This window comes from Stegostoma tigrinum, chromosome 10 (assembly GCF_030684315.1).
Source record: "Stegostoma tigrinum isolate sSteTig4 chromosome 10, sSteTig4.hap1, whole genome shotgun sequence".
Lineage (NCBI taxonomy): Eukaryota > Metazoa > Chordata > Chondrichthyes > Orectolobiformes > Stegostomatidae > Stegostoma > Stegostoma tigrinum.
In genome coordinates this window covers 84,976,754-84,996,572 of record NC_081363.1, presented here as the reverse complement: position 1 = coordinate 84,996,572, position 19,819 = coordinate 84,976,754, and the positions used below count along the sequence as shown (strand labels likewise).

At 41.8% G+C, this 19,819-nt stretch overlaps 1 protein-coding gene across 3 annotated transcripts in view; it reads right to left on the bottom strand.

Annotated features, from left to right (window-relative positions):
* rtf1 (RTF1 homolog, Paf1/RNA polymerase II complex component) overlaps window positions 1–19,819 on the bottom strand; it is a 67,479-nt gene that overhangs the window by 38,935 nt on the left and 8,725 nt on the right. The window contains exon 1 of one of the 3 annotated variants that reach the window (XM_048537114.2): window positions 15,239–15,571. The exons of 1 other annotated variant lie outside the window; for it this stretch is intronic. In XM_048537114.2, the coding sequence (XP_048393071.1) occupies window positions 15,239–15,295 (57 nt within the window). In that variant the 5' untranslated portion in view covers window positions 15,296–15,571. Of the gene's footprint in view, window positions 1–13,019; window positions 13,464–15,238; window positions 15,572–19,819 lie in introns of those variants that run through there. One more of the 3 variants, XM_048537112.2, reaches the window with a different exon arrangement.

Below are 19,819 nucleotides of genomic sequence, written 5' to 3'. Positions count from 1 at the left end.
AAGAGAGTAAACTTAGTCAGGAACGTAAAAACAGTTGAGCATTTTTATAGTATCAGAGATAATGGGAACTGCAGATGCTGGAGAATTCCAAGATAATAAAATGTGAGGCTGGATGAACACAGCAGGCCAAGCAGCATCTCAGGAGCACAAAAGCTGACGTTTCGGGCCTAGACCCTTCATCAGAGAGGGGGATGGGGGGAGGGAACTGGAATAAATAGGGAGAGAGGGGGAGAGAGGGGATGGCCATCCCTTCCTCCCACCCCAAGCCGCACCCCCAGCTACCTACTAACCTCATCCCACCTCCTTGACCTGTCCGTCTTCCCTGGACTGACCTATCCCCTCCCTACCTCCCCACCTACACTCTCTCCACCTATCTTCTTTACTCTCCATCTTCGGTCCGCCTCCCCCTTCTCCAGCTTCTCCAGCAACTTTGTTTTTGTTTAAGTTCACAGAGGTATACAAGGGCTAGAATTTAATATCTTTTGTTCTGACAGGATGGAATACTCAAACTCTTCATATTGCTGTTGACAAAGAAGGAGGAATTGAACAAAGTGTCAGGAGGAAGAGGAGACAGCGGAGGTAAGAGAAATAGTGAAAACTCAAAGACGGCGACACTGAAAAAGCTAGCTCTGCTTAGGGTATCACCTGATCTGGATGACTTGTATCCCAGGATGCTAAAGGAAATCGGGTAGAGTTGGAAGAAGGGTTTGCCTCAATTTTCCCCAGATGTGGGGAACAACAAAAGATTTGAGAGTGGTAAATAATGCAATTCAAGAAAGGAGGAGAGAACATTCCTAGCTTTCAATTTCCAGTTTTAGAATCCATGATCAGGAGAAAAAATGAACTGGTATTTGGAGATAGAGTTAACAGAAAGGCAGCAGGAATTTTAGTTAATTAGAGCGCTAGCAGGGATTTGGCGAAGCCAGATCGTGCTTGACTGATCAAATTGAATTTTCTGATCAAGCAAAATTGAAGCTCAATGAAAATGATGCAGGAGATATTGTGGATTTTAGGAAAGTGTTTAAAAAGTTTTCACAAAAAAAAACTGGTTCACAAAATAAACTTACGGAATAAGGAGGTCAACATCCAAAAGGATTAGAAAAGTAAGGGCAGAGTGTCACAGTGGACGGTTTTTTCCCCATCTCTATGATAGCAGGCATGATACGCTCCTAGAATCAGCGCTAGGATCATACAGTCAGTTACAGAAAGCAATATGAAACAATCTTGGAACATAGTAAAATTTCAAAACCTGAAGACATCAAACGTGGAGAAGTGGCAGACAGTGAGAATGTTACTACTTGCCCACAGCAAGACCACAGACAGGCTAGCAGATTGTGCAAACAAGTGGCAGATGGAATAAAAAGTGAGAATGCTAGAGAAATTCAACAGGTCTGGCAGCATCAGTGGAGAGAGAAACAGTTAATATTTAGAGACGAATATGACTCTTCAGAAGAATACAATTAGATCTAATTCAGAAGTGAGGTGATGTATTTTCATTGAAGGAATGGGAAAAAGCAGTACAGACTTAATGTCACAATTCTACTTGCAAGGAAAGGGAGACCAGGGGCTGCATGTTCAGAGGGTGGCAGGACATATTTATAGAATGCCTACAGTGTGAAAGCAGGTCATTTGGCCCATCGAGTTCACGCTGATCCTCCAAAGAGCATCCGAACCAGACCCAGCCCATCCCTGTAGCCCTGCATTTCCCATGGCTAATCCTCCTAGCCTGAACACTATGGGTAAATTAGCATGGCCAATCCACTTAACCTGCACAACTTTGGACTGTGGGAGGAAACCAAAGCAGCCAGAGGAAACTCACGCAGACATGGGGAGAATGTGCATACTCCGTACAGTCACCTGAGACTGCGACCCAGGCCTCTGATGCTGCGAGGCAGAAGTGCTAACCAGTGAGCCTCATATTCAGAGAGTGGTTAGAAAAACAAACTGGATTGTGGACTTCACAGTCTGAAGTACAGTACAAAAGTAGAGTGGTTGTGCTGGTCCTTTATAAAGCTCTGGTTAGGCCACAAACTAAAATATTGCTTTTCGTTCCAATCAGCACATTTTATGAAGGAGGTGAAGATCATGGTTAAGTTGGAAGGCTAGGGTAGTGCTCCTTGGAACACAGGAAATTGAGGGGGGAAATTGAGGGAAGATGTGACAGATATAAAGATTATGACAGACTTAGCCTAGGGGACTTACATTTAAGATTTATGGTAAGACATGTAGGGAGAATCTAAGGGAGAACCTTTTTTGAAAAAAAAGATGCTAAAGATCTGTATCTTGCTGCCCACAAAAGGAAACAGAAAGTCACATTTAAAAGGAATTTATATGGATACTTGAAGGAAATTAACTTGAGCAGGAAAGTTTGTCTGGCTGGATTGCACCACAGGGAGCCAGAACAGGCTCAAAGGGACAAATGTCAAGACACCCCAAGTTGGTCTTTACTCAGTAACTGAAGTCATGGAAGTGAAGTAGGTTACTACAATTCCAAAATTCTACTTTGAGGAAAAAGTAAGAAGCCATCATGCAAAATAGTAAACCATGATAGCAGAAAAGAAGACATTTCATAAAGTACTAAGAAATGAAAGTTATTTTCATATATTGATATTCCTCAAACACCTCAATTTATCCCTATAGTTTGTTAGTTATCATTTACTGACACAATAAATGGGTCTGCAATAAACCATGCTTGTTTTGCCTTTTTCTGGCAAGTGCATTCTTTGGCTTGCTTTCAGTCCAGCAGAATCTTTCTGTATCAATCTCTTCAATGGGTTTTATATTGCCACACTTCACAGTTCAATCAGTATACAGTACTCATCCAGACACGTATACTGATCTCGAGTACACGAAACCTAACTAGCTCATCTGTGCAAGTGATGTCAAAGTGGTTACATGTATTTGCAAAACATCTTGGGACGCTACTTATACTTTGGTAAATTAGTAATTTCTTTGTTGAATCAATTTATTTGTTAAATCAGACAAAATTATTTGGGCTTCTGAACTTGCCTTTATTCTGTTCCATGGTCTTGGTGCTCCTTGCTCGACGATGGGGAAATTATATTTCCCAAGTTACTGCTTTCTCAGCAAGTTAATCCAATTCAACTACCTATACCCTTCAGCAGCCCTCTCCGAGACCCCAGCCATTTAAGGCATTTCTCTCCTATTCAGTCCAATCATGTACAACTCTATGAACATCGTTCGATCATATAGATTTTGCAGATTCAAAAAAATTCACAAGATGTCAGTATACTAGCTGGATTCAGACAGCTGCCAGTTTTCAGGAGGTTCCCACAAACCCTTCATAAGCTGCTCTTTATAACTGTTGATACTTTGGCCAACTGCAAAGTCTGATTATTGTATCTAAAGAACAGACATACATCCCAAAAGAATGTTACTTCTGAACAGCATTTGCTCTCATAGGTGGATGTAAAATATCTCATGACATATTTAAGAGAAGACAAAGTTGTCTCTTGGCATTCTGACCAATATCCAGTCCCCACCCAATATTTAAATAAACCAGTATCTCAGAATTGTTACGGCACAGAAGAATGCCATTCATATCCTTACTGGTTCTATTGCCTAGTACCAATCTCCTTTTCTCCATAACCTTTACAGCATTCCCATCCAAATAATCATTCAACTCTTGAATGCATCAACTGAATTCACCTCAAACAGTTCAAACTGATCTCACCATGAATTCATTACGTCTCGTGAGATCTCACTGTGCACAAATCAGTTCCTGCATGCTCCCACAAAACAGCAAGAACTTCAAAAGAATTTAGTTGGCTACAAAGCACTTTGGGACAGTGGCATGTAAGGTGCCACTGAAGCATAGTTCTTCCCTTTATCTATGTTAAGGAAAGGCCTAGTGGTATTCTAGCTGGACTGTTATTCCAGAGACCCAGGTAATGTTCTTGGGATCAGGGTGTGAATCCCATCGTGGCAGATGGTGGAATTTGAATTCAATAAATATCTGGAATTAACAGGCTAATGATGATCATGAATCCATTGCCAATTGTCAAAAAACCCTTCTGGTTCATTAATGTCTATTTGAGAAGGAAATTGCAATCTTTGCCTGGTCTGGCCTACATGTGACTCCAAACCTACAACAGTGTGGTTGACTCAAGTGGAAAGGGAATAAACACTGGCCTAGCCAGTGACACCTTCATCCCATGAATGAATAAAGAAAAAAATATCTCTCTCCGCGCCAGTCTTCACACTCAATCATCTGAAATGCATCCATCCAAATCTCCGCTGCCCGTACCCTACAGTGCACAAAATTCTACTCAACCAAAAGTCAGCTCTCCCTAATCTACATTGACTTCTGTTGCCTCACTACCCTGCTTAAAATCTGCATGTTTAAATTGTGCGCCTCTACCTCACCGATTACTGTAACATCCAACCCGGTGCCTGCCTGGCCTTAGTCAATCAATTGAGACCCACCCAATATTTTGTTTCTGAAATTCCCGCTCACCAATGAAAATCATTCCCAAAATCTTACTCAGGAAGACATTTCTTAATTCTGCCCTACCTTGCCTCTATATGTTTACATACTCTGGATAGTGGCTAATAACTTCTAGTAAATCTATTATTAGAATCCAAAAATGTATGCTATTAGGCCCATCAGTCATTTTTGTCATTCAAGTTTACGACCTTGTTGTTTTAACTCAAATCCGTCTTCCTACACCATTCAAATATCCCTTAATACCCAAACATCTATGATCTCATTCTTGAAATTCTCAGAGTGAAGGAATTTCTCATTTAGTCCAAAATAGCAAACACTTATTCTGAGACTATGGCCAATACTCTAAACTCACCAGAGCAAACATTTTGTTTCTATCCTATCAAGTCCCTTCAGAATTGAAACAAGATCATCTCTTATTCTACTACGAACTTTACATTGTTCAATATCTCCTCTTAAGGCAACGAATCGCTGCTGGAACCAGTCTAGTGACCTTCTCTATACACCCCAGAGAAAAAGGATGTGCTTCCTTCGTTAAGGAGATCAAAACTATCCACACAAATCGAGGTGTGGTCTCACCAATATCTTATTTAACTAGGGTCTGTTTTCTTTACTCATACTCCAATCTGTGGTAAAACCTAATGTACCATTTGACTCAATTGCTTGCTACACCTGCAAGTTAGCTTGGTAACTCATGCACAAGGTCTCTCTAATTACAAACATTTTCCAGTCTCTCACAACTTAAAGTACTAACTTTTATATCTTTCATGGATAATTCCACAACTCAGCACATTATTTCCCATCGTCCATATAAATATCTGAATCCCTCTGCGCTAATAACATCCTCTTCACCTGTCTTTGTTTGTATTGTTAGTAAATCTGGACACAACATGTTCAGTACCCTCTTCTAAATCATGAGTACATATTATATGTGTTAAGGAGCTTTGAGGAGTTTCTGGATTGCTTAATTTGTAGGGCACTTCATTGCCACTGACTTTGTCTATTACTGATGCACAATGTTAAGATTAGTGGAAGGGTGCCATACAAGCAGCTTGCCTTGCAATGGATGATCTTGCATATGATTGGAAATGCGCTCAGCTAGGCAAGTGAGGAGGAATCACATCACCAGCCAGACTGCGTCCTGCAGATGGTGACAGGCTTTGAGGAGTGAGGTGGCAAGTTACCTGCCTCCAAATTCCTAGCCTCAGACCTGCTCTGATAGCCACAGTACTTTTGTGGCTGGTCAAGTTATATTCCTAGTTAAGGATATCCCTACAACGTTGATAATGGAGGATTCAGCAATGATAACACAGCTGAACGCAAAGATAAAGTGATTAGACTCTCTCTTATTGGGAATAATTGTTATTTTTGTTAATAATTGTTAATTTGCAGATACGAATGTTACATTACTACATTTCATCCCAAGTCTGAATATTGTACAGATTTTGCTATGAACAGAGATTACTTCAGTACTTGAAAAGTTGCAAATAGTGCTAAATGTTAAGCAATCATGGGCAAAAAATCCTCACTACTGACCTTATAATGGAAGGACGATCATTGATGAAGCGGTTGAAGACAGTTGACCTCTGACCACAACCCTGAGGAACTTCTGTAATAATGTTGAGTTTGAGATGACTAACCTTCAACTACTATCTTCCTTTATTCCAGGTGCAATGCCCAGCAGGACAATTTCCTGACTGCTGCAGCTTTCAATTTTTCCAGAACTCCTTGATATCACACTTGGTTAAGTTTTGTGGAATTCAGTATTTAACCCCTGAAATGTGCACCAAATCTATAATCTGTGAGCATGTATGTGAGGCTTGATAGCAGTGTTGATTATGAACAGTGCCATTAAGACCTTATTTCTTATAGTGACAGTATTTAGCATATACCTCATCACAAGGAAACAGCTTTACACATGTGGCAGACATGCAGTTTTGAACCATTAAAAATAATCCATCTTGAGGAAGTAGTAAACAGATGTCTCAGACCTAAACCAGTATATAACCATACAGCACAGGTCATCCAAAACATTGCAGCTCTTTCAAAGATTTTTTAATTAAACCTACCACTCATCTCTACCCTACAGAACTACACAACGTTTGTCCCTTCAGTATTTATAAGTTTCCTTAAGAAAGCCATTAAATCTGCTTCCACTACCCTTTTAGTTAGTGCATTCCAGATCAGAATATTGCATAATTTTGACTCATTTCAATCCATTTAAAACTGAGTCCTTTAGAGGGCCCTTCTTGGTTTATAAGTTCAATTTTTCCTTTCACACTGGTAACATGGCGGCAAAGTAGGAAAGTCTGAAACAGTGTGCATTCTGTCAACATTTTCACATAGTGTCCTTCACAATCTAAATATATGCCAAAGTTTAAGCTTCCTCTTCTAACTTTCAATCAACCATTTATTTTCATTTCTAGCAGGAGCAGTGAGCAGTCAACATCAGGGCCTTTTATCACCTCTCCAGACTGTCTTTTGACCAGATTTCAGGGACTGAATGGTCTACCTTGTCCCTACCAGGAAGGGAGGAATCAAGAGATACACATACAAAAGCACTGAAAATAGAGTGACAGATACACTTAGAGAGTAACAGATTCAGCTGAGAGTGACAATATTCTGCTATACCGTACCACAGGAAACTGAAATTATAGCGAAGGTTTTGGAGTACGCCTGTTGCAGTTAGCTTACATAAAAAGATAAAAGCGCAAGAGGCACTTGAACTAGGCAACAGTTCAGCTAGAAGTTCAGCTTCATGTTCTTCCATTGTTGAAACCGAGTTAAAGCCAGAGAATGCAGACAGTATAGATTCACCAGAAAGATGCCAAGGATAGGAAATTAGGAGAGACTTGAACTATGGACTGCTGCCACTTGAACAGAGAAACGAACAGGAAAATTTCATTAATGTCTGTAAAATTATCTATGATTTGAACAGCAAAAGGGTAGCCTCTGGCACAAAGACAAATTATTGGTGAAACTCAACAGATCTTCATCTCACCAGATTCAAAACATTAACTCTGCTTTCTTCCCACAGACCCTGCCAGACCTGCCAGGTTTCACCAACAATTTCAGAGTTTGTTTCAGATCTCCAGCATCCACAGTTCTTTAACTTAGGTCTCCTCTGGTGATACAGTCAGTGACTGCAGTCATCTATTGAAAAGGTACTACAGAGTGAGGAATGGAAGATAAGTGAAATTTCTTTACAGACACAGTCACTGAAAGTTGGAGTAGTGTTAGAGGTGATGCAGGGATCCTTTAAGGAAAAATTGATCAAATATTTGAAGAGATAGGAAGATATTTGGATCAATATTAGATTGCTGCAGAGAAGAGCCAACACTGATGCAATGGGTAGAATGGTCTCCTTTCTGCTTTTCCCTTCACGTGCCACAAGTGGTTTCTGTAATATTTTTGTCACACTTTACTGGTAATGTGATTAGAAAACAGCAATGAGCAACATTACAGATGTGCTAGCGATAATAACGCTGTAACTTAATCCTGACACCTTTCCTCAGAGTCCAATACTTTGTTAATTGAAGCAAGGAATGTGCAATTAAAAAAAGGTGCTTGAAAGAAACGCACTCCCAATGGAATCATGTGTTACATGGAAAACCCACATCATGAGGGAAAACATGTCAGTGAACTGATTGTAATCAGTGGTAATACACAGCTTGATAGTAGAAAATTTATTTTAAATCTTTGCATTTTTCAGAGGAACAGATTAGCAAACAAAAATTATATTCATATAGCAAGATGAATGGCCAGTCAACCTGGTTTTGAAGTTAAAAAATTAGCCAAGACAGAGCTTCTTAAACAGCATCCATTTGAAATACAGCAATGGGTAACCAGATCAACTGAGGACATCTCACCCAAAATTTATCTCTTACAATGCTGCAGGAACACCCCAAACTCCTCCCGCAATAGTACTTGCTAAAATCTTGGACTGTGGCTCCAACCCACATAACTTAAAGCAACAGCACAAGCAGCAAAACCAAGTCCATACTTGAACCATATACAGAAAATCTTAAGTGTCTACATAGCACTTCATTACATTGGAAATCTTAATGACTTCTCTGTCCCAAAAATAGTCCAACTTATTGAATATTTCCTAAGAACTATCAGAGGGGGAAAGAGTACAAATAACCTGTTCACAGTATAATATCTCATTGCTTATTTGTGAAGCGTAGTCAGGTTGCTGTTGATTCCACACCACCTGTGTGTCTTCATGCCAAACAAGTTAAGCACCTCAAAACCCCTATTCACAAACAGCTGGCAATGACTCTGCTCATTCAGTTCACACTGTTAGTGTAGGGTCTGTGCTGAATCAAATTTCACACTTGCAAGTGGTGGATGAATGTTATGGTGAAGTGATGCAGAATCACCCAGGACTCCCACTGTGATGCAAGGAACTTTAGTGTATGTATTCATGGGACATCAAATATGGCTCTGGAATCAACAGATCCCTCAGACATCAGAGTCCATGCAGAAAGACACTAGAAAATTGCTCGTAATTCTTTCATTTGCTGAATAAAATTATCCCTTACAAAGAACTCTGGCTTCTAGTGCCTTTCTGAACCTTGCATCTACAAATACTCTTGCTCCCTTTCAACACCCTTGCGTGATACCGCTGCAGATTGTGCTTTAAGCTTTCTTTGCTCCATTCTCCTGAACGCCTTAGCCTGTCCGGTTAAAACTCACCACTTCTTCCAGGCTTCCGCCACAGTAGTTGGTGGAACTTAAATTCCTGAATGCCATTATTGAAACTAACTTCAATTCGATTTCAATCATTAAATTATCATTGATTATAGTGACCAAATGGGTTTTTAACAATGTCCTCTGGCGAGTAATTGTATCATCCTTACCCAGTCTGACCATCTTGTGACTTCAGATCCACAGCAACATAACTAACTTGAACTCCCATTTGAAATGACTCAAAAGGACAATTAGGAATGGGCACCAAAAGCTAGCCTTGTCAGTGACCCACATTCCATTAAACAATTTTAAAAATTATAGGTTTTTGTCTTGTTGCTCAACTGACAGCATTAGTTGTCAGAAATCTCAAGTCAGATATTGGGAAGACCAAGACCTTTGCCTTCAGAACCACCCACAAATTCTACTTCCTAACCACTGACACCGTCATTCTGCCCTGCCCCAACGTCTTGGGTTGAACCAGATCCTGATCACAAGCTGAGCTTTAGCTCACCTATACCATATCCTCACCTACACCAATACTGCCTCTAGCCGTTCTACATCTCCACCAACCTCCATTCACCATCACCCCACTCCCACCACCCCTTTTCTAGCTTTTTTTTAAATTTGCAAATTAAAACCATCTTTCTGTCACAATATATTTTTCTACAATGTTATGGGCAAATTACAGTCACTTGCACACCTAAAACACACGCAGCAACACAACCATAAATAACCACACTGCCTAGCTAGAATCACTCAAAATTTCAAAACATACAACAAATACAGACTGAAACAGGATTTATTTGGGTGTCATACAAGTATTTACAGGACTAGAGAAGCATACAGAGATTATGTGGGGAGAATGATGGGTGGGAAAGCTAGATAAAACACACAAAGGATATCAACTGAGATGAAATGGACAGAGCATGTGGAATCAGATTCATCAAGTCTGGAGATGATAAAGGTAATGAAAAAGGTTCCAACATCAAATGGCAACAGGCAAAGGTGAAGGCAGACAGGGTTTGAGATGGTGAGTACATGGGAGTAGCTAAGCTTGGGACCAAATGTGCCCTTGACATTGTTAGCTGTCAGTTCTAACTTAACATGACAGAAGAGGGGTGGAATTGGTGGCCAACGAGATATGTTTAGGTGAGGGAAGGGGCAAAGACAATGACTACAATCATCTCAATCTTTAACCTAAGGAATTTACAGATCTTGTATCACCCCGGTTGTCAGATTGCCCAAAGGGCAACACGCGGGTGAAAAGGAGAGCGCAAAGAGAGACCTTTGGGCAACTCTATTAGGAGGTGAATGTTGTTAAGTGTTGTCATCAAAACATAAGATATGGAGCTGTCACAAATTTGGCCCTTCAAACCTGTCCCTCAATATATCAAGAGCATGTTTTAAATCCAGCTTTCCATGTTATTCCCCTATCCCTTATCCCTAAATTTCCTTCGAGCCTAAAAATCTACCCAAATCAAATTTGAATAGAGTGGATGCTGCACAACTTCCCAGGGTACAGAATCTCAAAGATTCACAATCATCTTAGCCAAGTGACCTATCCTCTCCTCAGTAACAAATAGCTAGACATTTGTTTTGAGACACTGGTCAGAGACAGAGACAGTCAGGGAAAGCATTTCCTCAGACCCTTCAGCATTTTCCTTTTTTTTTAAAAAACGTGGTCACGCCTCTCAGTCAACAATAAGTTATTAGATAGCACCTTTACCATACTAAAACATTCCAAAGCTGTTCTCAGGAACATTATAAAGTGACAAAACACGGAGATAAAAACAGATGGCTTAAAGGAGGAAAGCATGGTAGAGATGCAAAGAAATCTAAGGACACTGCTGCAGAATTTCAGAACACGGCGGCTGAAGAACGGCCAAATGGTTGAGTTATTAAAGTCAGGGGTGCTGAAGAAACCATAATTACAGCACATCTCAAAGGGTTGTAGAGTGGGTGGTGATTACAGGACTAGGAAGGACAGAGCCTATGGAAGAACCTAAAACTGAGGAAGATCATTTTAAAATGCTTTGTCTGCAGCCCATGTGGACCAGCGAATCTGTGATTGATGGGTTTGTAAATTCTTCTTGCCACTAAAAAATGTGAATCTTGCCTAGTCAATCTCTCGTAAGCAATCCCCTCATCCCTAGAAACAATCTAGTGAACTCTGCACTCCCTCGGCGAAGGGGGCAATGTTCTTCCTGAAGAAAGGAGAATAATGTTGTTTATAATTGTATTTATACTTTAGTTACTTTTCAACAAAAGCTAACATATCACATCAGGAGCCTGCTGCACCCACAGGATACCTTTCATCCACAAGAACACCCAAGTCCTTCTGAAAGCAACCGTTTCCTAATTCTCACTTTTCAAAAGAAAGTTTTCATACCAGAGTGGATGACTTTACATTTTGCCACACTGTATTCCATCTGCTACATTCTCACACACCCACCCCCAATCTAAATCCCTCCAGTTTCTTTACATCACTGTCACTCTTTACTTTCCGACTAAACTTGTTAATACCAACAAACTTGGATATCCTACATCCAGTACTGTCATCTAAATTATCAATGTAAAATTGTTATAAGCCAAAAGCGCTCACAGATCCTTGTAGTACATAGCTAGTTATAGACCCAAAAACATTCCGCTTACACCTGCACACTGTTTGCTGTTCATTATTCAATCCTAAATCCATGATAACATATTTCCCTCAAGCCAATGCATCTTAATTTTATGCCTTACAAAGTCTGGCGGCAAAAGGACAGTTCAGAATAGAACCAATCATGAGCAGCCTCATTCAGGGCAGCAAGTGAGAAAATGTATTGAAGAAGCATAATATGGGCAACTAGGCCAAAATTTGCTCTAAAGTTGAGGAGACCAAAGAGGAACAGTTTACCATAGTCACAGTCACGCATGTAATTTGAGACCCATTTTGATACTTTGCTGGAACAGAAACCAGACTGGAGAAATTCAACCAGGGAATTTGGGGTAAACATAGAAATATGGAAAGTAGGATTAAGCCATTCAGTCCTTTACCACTTAGTATGATCATGGCTGATCATCCAATTTAGCATCTTGTTCTTGCTTTCATCACGTACCCTTTGATCCCTTTAGCATATAAAACACCTTCTTGAAAACATTCAGAGATAGTAGGAACTGCAGATGCTGGAGAATCTGAGATAACAAGGTGTTGAGCTGAATGAACACAGCGGGCCAAGCAGCATCAGAGGAGCAGGAAGGCTGGCGTTTTGGGCCTAGACCCTTCTTCCAAACCATTCTCTGAAGAAAATAACCTTGTTATCTCAGATTCTCCAGCATCTGCATTTCCAACTCTCCCTGAAACATTTTGGCCCCAACTGCTTTCTGTGGCAGAGAATTTCTACCCCAACTGTTGTGAATCTCTCCCCTCCACTCTCACAAACCCTCTTACCAAATATTCCTCTATTTCTCCCTTCACCACACCCCTACGTTCTCAAGCACTATCTCTGTTCCCACACCCTTGGGTCTTTGCTCATTTACCCCCTATCCCACTCCATTCCATCCCCCACAGCAACAGGTCTTCCCTCTTCCTCCCCCCAAATACCCTTCTCTGCTGAATCTATCCCTCCATTGACCCACAACCTGGATCACCTCCACAACAGGGTCCATTTCTGTATTTTCTCCACAATAATCCCCCTCCCAGACATCCCTCTCAGTGGGGTCACCTCCTGATCTCTCTCTTCTGGGGAACATTCACACCCTCTACCCCTATCCCGGGGTCTCCTTCACCGTCTCCCTACCTCACCCCCATCCCACCGGGGTCTCGCTCCCTTCCCCACGTCCCCCACCTCCGGGGTCTCTCCCCCCACCGGCCGGCCCTCACCTGGTCTAGATTCTCCTCACTACCGCTATCGTCGCTGTCCGAGTCGATCACGATCCGGCCCTTCCGTTTTTTGACCATGGCGCTACTGGCGGCGGGGAGGGGGCGGTGATTGGGGGTGGGTGGCGGAGAAGGTGAGCGGCCCCCGGGGACCCAGCGGTACGGAAGGCCCGAGACAGATGCGGGCCGAGGCGGCCCGTCAGGAGGTGGCGACGGCTACCCCAGCCGGGCAGGGAGAGGGCCGACTGAGGGGCCGCGGAAGGAAGAGTAAGCCGCGGGCTCAGCGCACCCAAGGACCGGGTTACGGTTAACCGGGGCTAGATCTGGCGGCTTAGTGCTCGGGGAGTGGGGTCTGGCGGCCTGAGGCCCGGTGCTCGGAGAGCGGAGGAACAGGCCGCGGCCTCCGGTCGACAATAAGCGGGGAGAGCCCTGCGCTTGCGCCTGCGCCGCCCAGCCCGGCCACGGAAACGTGCTGACGTCATTGAAGTACACGTAAGGACGGGATATAAAACAGGGCCAGGCCCAGGGAACACACATTTGGGAGTGGGGCTGGGAGGTTTGGTTTGAATATTGAAAATTATTTCATGGCCAGCAGTAGACAGTTTATTTTTATTGAATTCAAGTTCCACTAATGTGTGCTGTGGTAATAAGAAGTAGGTACCGATCTGTTGGTAAAGAATTGGCAGGGACATTGCAATGGACTTTGCAGCAGGGAACCGTGCACTGCTAACGTTTCGTTAAATTGAAATCAGGTAAGTCGCCTGTAACTGGTGAGGGGAATGCAGTATAAATTCGTGTTCCCTTTGATATTTGGTATTGTGATGAGTGCAAGAAGAAAAGCTTAACAGTATGTATCTTCTCACCAATACCTATTACTTAATATCCGTTACTTTAGATTCCTCACTGTCATTAAACCCTTGGTCACCAGCTCTTTCTGATATGTCTTCTACTGTAAAGATATAACGTGTATGTTTACTGACATCTTATTATTTCATAAATTCTCCTATCTTTAAATAAAATTTACCTTTGCTGCAATGTTCCTTTTTACATACTTGAGGGAGCTCTTAAATGTTTCAGTATTTCTTGTTAGTTTAAGCTCATGTTTCTCTCCCTCACCAGTTTTTAAATCATCCATTCTAATTTCTTTCTCTAAAATTCTCCCACATTGAATGTGGTACTGTTCTCAACCTCTTTAAGTAGCCACTTTTCTTGTGGAGATTTTACTTCTCAATGGAATGTATATTTGCTCATAATTACAATGTATTTCCTTACATTTTCACTTATTTATTTAACTACACTTTTAAATCTGTTTTTCTGATCTATTTTAGCCAGTCAGTGGCTTAGTGGTTAGCACTGCTGCCTCAAGGGACTCGCCACCCTTGGGCAATTGTTCATGTGAAATTTGTACATTCTCCCCGTGTCTGAATGGGTTTCCTCTCGGTGCTCCAGTTTCCTACCACAGTCCAAGACTTGCAGTGTAGGTGGACTGGCCATGCTCAATTTCCCATAGTGTCCTGGAATGTGCAGATTAGGTGGATTAGCCATGAGAAATACAGGTTTACAGGGATAGGTAGGGAGTGAATCTGGGTAAGATGCTCTTTGGAGACACGGTGTGGCCCCGATAGCTGAATGGAGAGTTTCCACACTGGATGGGGATTCCATAATATGTAAGTCTTAGGTAGGTCACTCTCAAATGTAAAATGATATAGTATGACTATTCTTCCTTAGCGCACTCCTTGTTGTGAGATTACAGATTAAACCTCTTGCCGCACATGAGACAAAATGTAAATGGTACACTTTCCTGTTTGTTCCAATAAATTTTCAGGTGGTTTGATGGTTTGCATTGTCCATAATGGGCTTTGCAATGTAAACATCTAATTAGCTGCAGGGGTGATCACTGGTGATAGTTAATAATGTTTAAAAACATAAAAAAGGTCACAGTGATTTGGTGGTGGGAAAGTTATTCAGTTGTGTGTGATAGCACTTCTGGATTTAAAGAAAAATTACTTTTGTCAATTTAATTTGTTCAGTCTATAAAAGTCTTCTATAATTATTCCATTGCCTATAAGTTAGAGCCCTCACTGATTTTTTTTTTTCATTTACCAACTTGGTTTGGAACTATGAACTGGGAACAGTTAGCTAAAGATGTATTTTGGACTGGGGGTAACAGTTTGTCTTAAAAGGAACAGAGCAAACAAGCTTGTTTGTTCATGAGGTCAGACCTGGAAATTAATTGCAAGTTGGTTCCTGGTCATGAGGTTCTTTCGCTGCTTCGTCATCAGGGAAGAGCATTGTATTTAAACAGATAGCAGAAGTTGGCTGTGTGTAAGATCAGTCCCTAGAAACTGGTTCCAGCAAATCTGCAGATTGCAAATATTCAATGGTAATAGTGAAGTAGTCTGGGAAGGGTGTCCTCATGACCCTTTTACCGGACCCAAAACATCAACTGTTTTTTCCCTTCACAGATGCTGCTAGACCTGATGAACTTTTCCATCAACTTCAGTTTTTGTTCCTGATTTACTGCATCTGCAGTTCTTTCAGTTCTTATTAGGGTGTCCTCATGGTTGGTGTCACAGTGAAGTAGCCTGGGAAGAAACAAAGTGATATCATAGGAAAACCAAAGCGATCTTCCCCTACTGCAGGAGTAGAGGCTCCAAGGGAAAAAGCAGATTGGTAAGTAGCAGATACAGTCAGATAAATGTTTTTAACTTTTATCACTGTTTGTTTGAATGTACTTTTTGTGCATTATAGTTTCTAGGAGTTGTAATCTGTAATAACTGGAAAGTAGGACCATGGAGTAATTGATATTATTTGATATTCAGCATCTTCCAAAGTTTTTTAATTAAAGGCCTAAGTCATGGCAAGAGAGTGGTGTGTGCCTCCTGCTTCACGTGGGAGACTGGGCACTTACCCAGTCTCTGGGACCAACATGTGTGCAGGAAGTGTCTGCATCTGCAGCTCCTAAGGAAGTATCAGCAAAGCTGGGAGCATTGTGGCTCGCACACGGATAGCATGGAGTGGTGGCCACACTGTAAGCTAAGACCCCACAGGCAGAATGGGAATGGGTAATCACCAGGCCGAGTAAGGGGACTAGGCAGGCAGTTGCAGGAATCCCCTGTGGCCGTTCCCCTGATAAACAGATACTGCATTGGATCCAATTGAGGGAAAAAGCCTCTTAGGGAAATTAGTAACAGCCAAATTCATGCTGCACAGGGGAGGAGGAACAAGTGTGGAAATGCAATAGTCATTGGGGATTCAGTTCAGAGGAATAGGCCATGCATGAGATTCAGGATGGTATGTTGTCTCCCTGGTGCTAGGGTCAAGGATGTCTCAGAGCAGCTACAGGGCATTCTGGAGGGGGAGGGTAATATTAGCACCGACAAAATACCTAAAAATAGGGATGAGATCCTAAAAGCGCCATATAGGGAGTTAGGAGGCAAATTGAAAAGTAGGACCTCAAAGACAATGATCTCAGGATTGCTACCAGTGCCATGTGCTAGTCAGAGTAGAAATAGGATATATCGAATAAACACATGGCTAAAGAGATAGCATGAGGGGAAGGGTTTCAGATTCCTGGGGCAATAGGACCACTTCTGGGGAAGGTGAGACAACTACAAATTGGACAGGTTACAACTGGGCAGGACAAGGATGGATACTGTAGGAGTAGTTGCAGGAGTGGTTGGGAAGTTTTTATTCTAAATTTGCAAGGCAGTGGGGTCCTATGCAAGGAGTCAGAGGAAGAGGAATCCAGGACAAGAACAATAGACAGAAAGGGGAGTAAGAGAACTGACAGACAGAGGAACCAAAGGCTAGAATCCAACAAGGCCACAGTAACAAAAAATAGTAGAATGGGACAAGGAACATTTAAAAAGATGTACCTTGAGGCTTTGTGCCTGAACACAGAGCATTCAAAATAAACCAGATGAATTATCATGTAAAAAGGTATGGTATAGTTGGGATTACATGGCTGCAGTGTGACCAGGGATGGGAACTGAACATCCAGAGGTATTCAATATTCGGAAGGACAAGGGCGGGGAAAAAAAAAAGAAAAAGGTGCTAAAATTGCATTACCGCTTAAAAAGGATATAAACACAATATTGAGGAAAGGTATCAGCTCAAATAGTGCAGAATTCTGTGTGGATAGAATTAAGAAATACCAAGGGGCAAAAACATTCGTTGGTGTGATATATTCAATCAAACTGTAGTGCTGATGTTGGGAATGGCATGAAACAGAAAATCAATCATGCATGAGGTAGAGGTATCTATATAATTATGGGTGAATTAATCTGCATATAGATTGGGTCAATCAAATTAGCCACAATAGAGGAATTCCAAGAGAATATACATAGTTCCAGATATTAAGGAATGAACCAGGGCCATCTTAGACTGTATATGATGCAATGAGAAAGGAGTAATTGGTAGTGTAGTTGCGAGAGAACCCCTGGGGAATAATAACCATAATATGACAGAATTCTCCATCAGGACTGAGAGTGAGACAGTTGATTCTGAGACAAGGGTCCTGGATCAGAGGTATAGATAGAGTAGGCAGCCAGAGACTTTTTCCTAGGGTGGAGGTAGCTTTTATGAGGGGACCTACTTTTTAAAGTGAAAGTAGGTAGATATTGGGGAGATGTCAGAGGTAGGTTCTTTATTCAGAGAGTGGTTGGGGTGTGGAATGCATTGCCGGAGAGGGTAGTGGAGTGAACCTCATTAGGGGCATTTAAGTGGCTAATAGATAGGCATATGGATGATAGTATAAGGTAGCGGTGATGATTTGATAGACCTTGGGTTTAGGGTAAAAGTTCGGCACAACATCATGGGCCTACACTGTTCTATGTTCTATGAATCTTAAGGGAAACCACAATGGTATGAGGTGTAAGTTGGCTATGATGGATTGGGAAATATTACTGAAAAAATAAATGACGGTGGATAGGCAATGGCAGACATTCAAGAGTGAATAGGTGAACTACAAAAATGGTTTATTTCTATCTGGCGCAAGAGCGCAAAGAGAATAGTGGCCAAACCATGACTTATGAGGGAAGTTCAAGATAGTATTAAAACAAAAAAGAGGCATTCAAATTAGCAAGAAAATAAAATAGACCCAAGTTTAGGAGTCAACAAAGGAGGGCGATGGAAGTGAGTGAGAAGGGAAAAATACAGAAAGACAAACAGAAGTTTCTGGAAAAGCTCAGCAGGTCTGGCAGCATCCGTAGAGAGAAATCAAGAGTTAACGTTTCGGGTTGAGTGACTCTTCCTCATAAATGACAAAATTGACCTGAAATATTAACTCTGATTTCTGTCCACAGATACTGTCAGACTTGCTGAGCTTTTCCAGCAATTTCTGTTTTTGTTTCTGACATACAGCACCAACAGTTCTTTCAGTTTTTATTTAAGGGAAAATACAGTATGAGAGTTAGCTTGCAAGGAACATAAGAAACAACAAGAGTAAAGAATTTCTACAAATATATAAAGAGAAAAAGATTGGTGAAAACCAGTGTAGGTCCCTTACAGTCGGAAGTGGGGAAATTTATAATGGGGAAATTAGAAATGGCTGAACTGAATCCAGACTTCGCTTCTGCCTTCAAAAAGGAGGACAGGAATAACGTACTAAAAATAATGAGGAACATCAGGTTTAGTGAGGGGGCAGAACTGAAGTATTAGCAGAGTCCAAGCCACAGAGATGTACTGCACGGAAACAGACCCTTCAGTCCTACTCATTCATTACCAACCAGATAGCCTAAATGAATCTAGTCCCATTTGGCCCATGTCCTTCTAAACCTTTCCTATCCAGCTGCCTTTTAAATGTTGTAATAGTACCGGCCTGCACCACTTTCTCTGGCAGCTCATTCCATACACACACCACCCTCTGTGAAGAAGATCCCCCCCACCCTTTAGGTCCCTTTTAAATATTTCCCCTCTCACCTTGAACCTATGCCCTCTAGTTTTGGACTCCTCCATCCCAGGGAAAAGACCTTGGCTATTCACCCTATCCGTGCCCTTCGTGATGTTATAAATCTGTATAAGGTTACTTTTCATCCTCCAGTGCTCCAGCGACAATAGCCTATGCCGTTCAGCCTCTCCCTGTACCTCAAACCCTCCAACCCCGGCAACTTCCTTGTAAATCTTTTCTGAAGCCTTTCAAGTTTCACAATATCCTTCCTATGGCAGCGAGACCAGAATTGGATGCAGTGTTCCAAAAATGGCCTAACAATGTCCTATACAGCCGCAACATGACCTCCCAACTCCTGTATTTTATGCACTGACCAATAAAGGCAAATATAACAAACACCTTTACTATCCTGTCTGCCTGCGACTCGACTTTGAAAGAACTATGAACCTGCATTCCTGCAACACTCCTCAGGACCTTACCATTAAGTGTATAAGTCCTGCCCTGATTAGCGTTTCCAAAATGCAGCACCTCCCATTTATCTAAATTAAACTCCATCTGCCAATCCTCGGCCCATTGGCCCAACTGATCATTAGTAGAGAAAATGGTGTTGGAGAAATTGATGGCTGATAAATCCCAGCACCTGATAATGTACATCCCAGAATACCTAACAGCAAGTGTGTTGATGGTCATCTACCAAGATTCTTTAGACTCTGGAACAGTTCCTACAATTTGGCAGGTAGCTAATATAACCCCATGTTCTACTCAGGGCAGCACAGTGACTCAGTGTTAGCACAGCAGCCTCACAGCACCAGGGACCTGGGTTCAATTCCAGCCTCGGGCAACTGTCTGTGTGGAGTTCACATGTTCTCCCCCTGTCTGTGTGGGTTTCTTCCGGGTGCTCTGGTTTCTTCCC